The sequence below is a fragment of the Octopus bimaculoides genome, chromosome 9 (assembly GCF_001194135.2).
Source record: "Octopus bimaculoides isolate UCB-OBI-ISO-001 chromosome 9, ASM119413v2, whole genome shotgun sequence".
Lineage (NCBI taxonomy): Eukaryota > Metazoa > Mollusca > Cephalopoda > Octopoda > Octopodidae > Octopus > Octopus bimaculoides.
Genome location: NC_068989.1, coordinates 15,021,323 through 15,023,401, shown reverse-complemented (window position 1 = coordinate 15,023,401; position 2,079 = coordinate 15,021,323). Strand labels below are relative to the sequence as shown.

Here is a 2,079-nt window from a genome sequence, read left to right as displayed (position 1 = left end):
TTTTTTTTTTTTTTTTTTTTTTTTTTCTAAATATGGTTAGAAAAGCATCAATTTTAATTTTCTTTTAAAAATGAACAAGTTTCCATTGTTTTCTGTCTTCAGGTCAACAAGATGCTGACTCGTCATCATCGAAACGAGTTGGTGACGCTGCAGCTCCAAAAGAAAATGTCTCTTCCAACAGCGATTTAAACCAGCAGAAAACTGCTGATGGTGGAATTACAACCACAACTGGTGATAATGACACTACATCATCATCATCTTCATCATCATCATCATCATCTAAGTTCTCCACACCAATTTTTAGTAGGTAATACAACACAGTGTTAACTGACATTTCCCCATTTTGCTTTTTCATAATATGTTGTTAAGATTAATGGTTGGTTCCATTAATTCTGTGTTAATATTGATCCAAAATTATAGCTTCGAGTTAGTTAAAGATTTTGTACTACTGACTACATGGCCATGAGTTCAATCCCTAGTTGCCCCCTCGAATTTGTCTCACAATGGTATCACTCTTATTTCCATGGTTGAGTTATTTGTAATAGGAAGCACATCCAGGTGTAAAAATAATTGCATTAGCAAAATAGGCATCTTTTTTTTTTTTTTTTTTTTTGGTCTTGGGATGATTATTATGCTAATAGTAATAATAGCAAATACACTTACTCTTTTACTTGTTTCAGTCATTTGACTGCGGCCATGCTGGAGCACCGCCGTTAGTCGAGCAAAATCGACCCCAGGTCTTATTCTTTGTAACCCTAGTATTTATTCTATTGGTCTCTTTTGCCGAACCGCTAAATTACGGGGACATAAACACACCAGCATCGGTTGTCGAGCGATGATGAGGGAACAAACACAGACACACATATATATAATCAAGCTACTTACCACACAGCCACTCCTGCGCCTTCTTCAGTATCAGTTTTTTTTATTAATCAGTTGGTTAAATACTGAACCAACTAACTGATTGACCATTTGTTTAATGTGCTGGTTAAACAATCTACTGCTATGTACCTATCTGATGACCCCACCACTTTACAGGCTCTACTGAGTGCATTTTATTGAGGCAACGGCATTAGAAAGAATATTATCATAATGGGGTTTTGCACAGTTTTCATCTACCAAATTCCACTCAAAACATTAGTCGATTCATGGTCCGAGGTTCAATCCTAGCTTGCACCTATACAAATAGGAAACCTTCATTTCTGTTTTGTTCTAGTTTCTCTTATTAATTATTCTCTAAAATTTATGTTACATTATAGATATAAGTTTGTAATGATGCATGAGTATGTAGTAGATTCACAAGACTATTTCTGTACTGAGATCTACTATATTTGATGGCATAAAAGCCACACGAGCATATTAGGTGCACCACCACAACCTCTGTAGTGCATATTCAGGAGAAAAGTGTTTTTAATGCAGTAAAGTTTATGAGAGGTCCAACTTTTTACATAGGACCTAGGGTGTGGTTTTGAGACTTTTTTTCTTCTTTGAGAGGAAAAAAGGGCATCTTCCATGCCTTCAAATATGCTAATTTATGTGTGTGCGTGTGTGTGTGTGTGAGGACATGCTGGTGTCTCGTGATCTGGTTTGTAAATTGTTGACTTCATCAAAATAATGTTTCTTGTAAAATGTTTATTGGAAAATGAAACTGTCTGTTTGCAGAGTTGGCAATAACAACAGTCCCGTGAACCTCCACACTGGCCAGACTAGTGTAAATAATAATACCGAAGCTGCTGCTGCCACTACTACTACTTCTACTGGAGGAGAATTTCTCTTTGGTACCAACCTTCATGAACGTGTGGTTGTGAGTTTCATGCTTTCTTACTCTTTTACTTGTTTCAGTCATTTGACTGCGGCCATGCTGGGGCACCACCTTTAGTCAAACAAATCGACCCCAGGACTTATTCTTTGTAAGCCTAGTACTTATTCTATCAGTCTCTTTTTGCCGAACCGCTAAGTTACGGGGACATAAACACACCAGCATCGGTTGTCAAGCGAAGTTGGGAGGACAAATACAGACACAAGCATATACACACACACATATATATATATATATATATATATATATATATATATATA

The 2,079-nt window shown here is 36.6% G+C and overlaps 1 protein-coding gene across 2 annotated transcripts in view; it reads left to right on the top strand.

Moving 5' to 3' along the window:
• The window catches only part of LOC106874619 (ran-binding protein 3), a 43,465-nt gene that overhangs the window by 24,060 nt on the left and 17,326 nt on the right, over positions 1-2,079 (top strand). For both annotated transcript variants that reach the window (XM_014922409.2, XM_014922411.2), the window contains 2 exons: positions 103-307; positions 1,663-1,804. In XM_014922409.2, the coding sequence (XP_014777895.1) occupies positions 103-307; positions 1,663-1,804 (347 nt within the window). The remainder of the gene's footprint in view (positions 1-102; positions 308-1,662; positions 1,805-2,079) is intronic.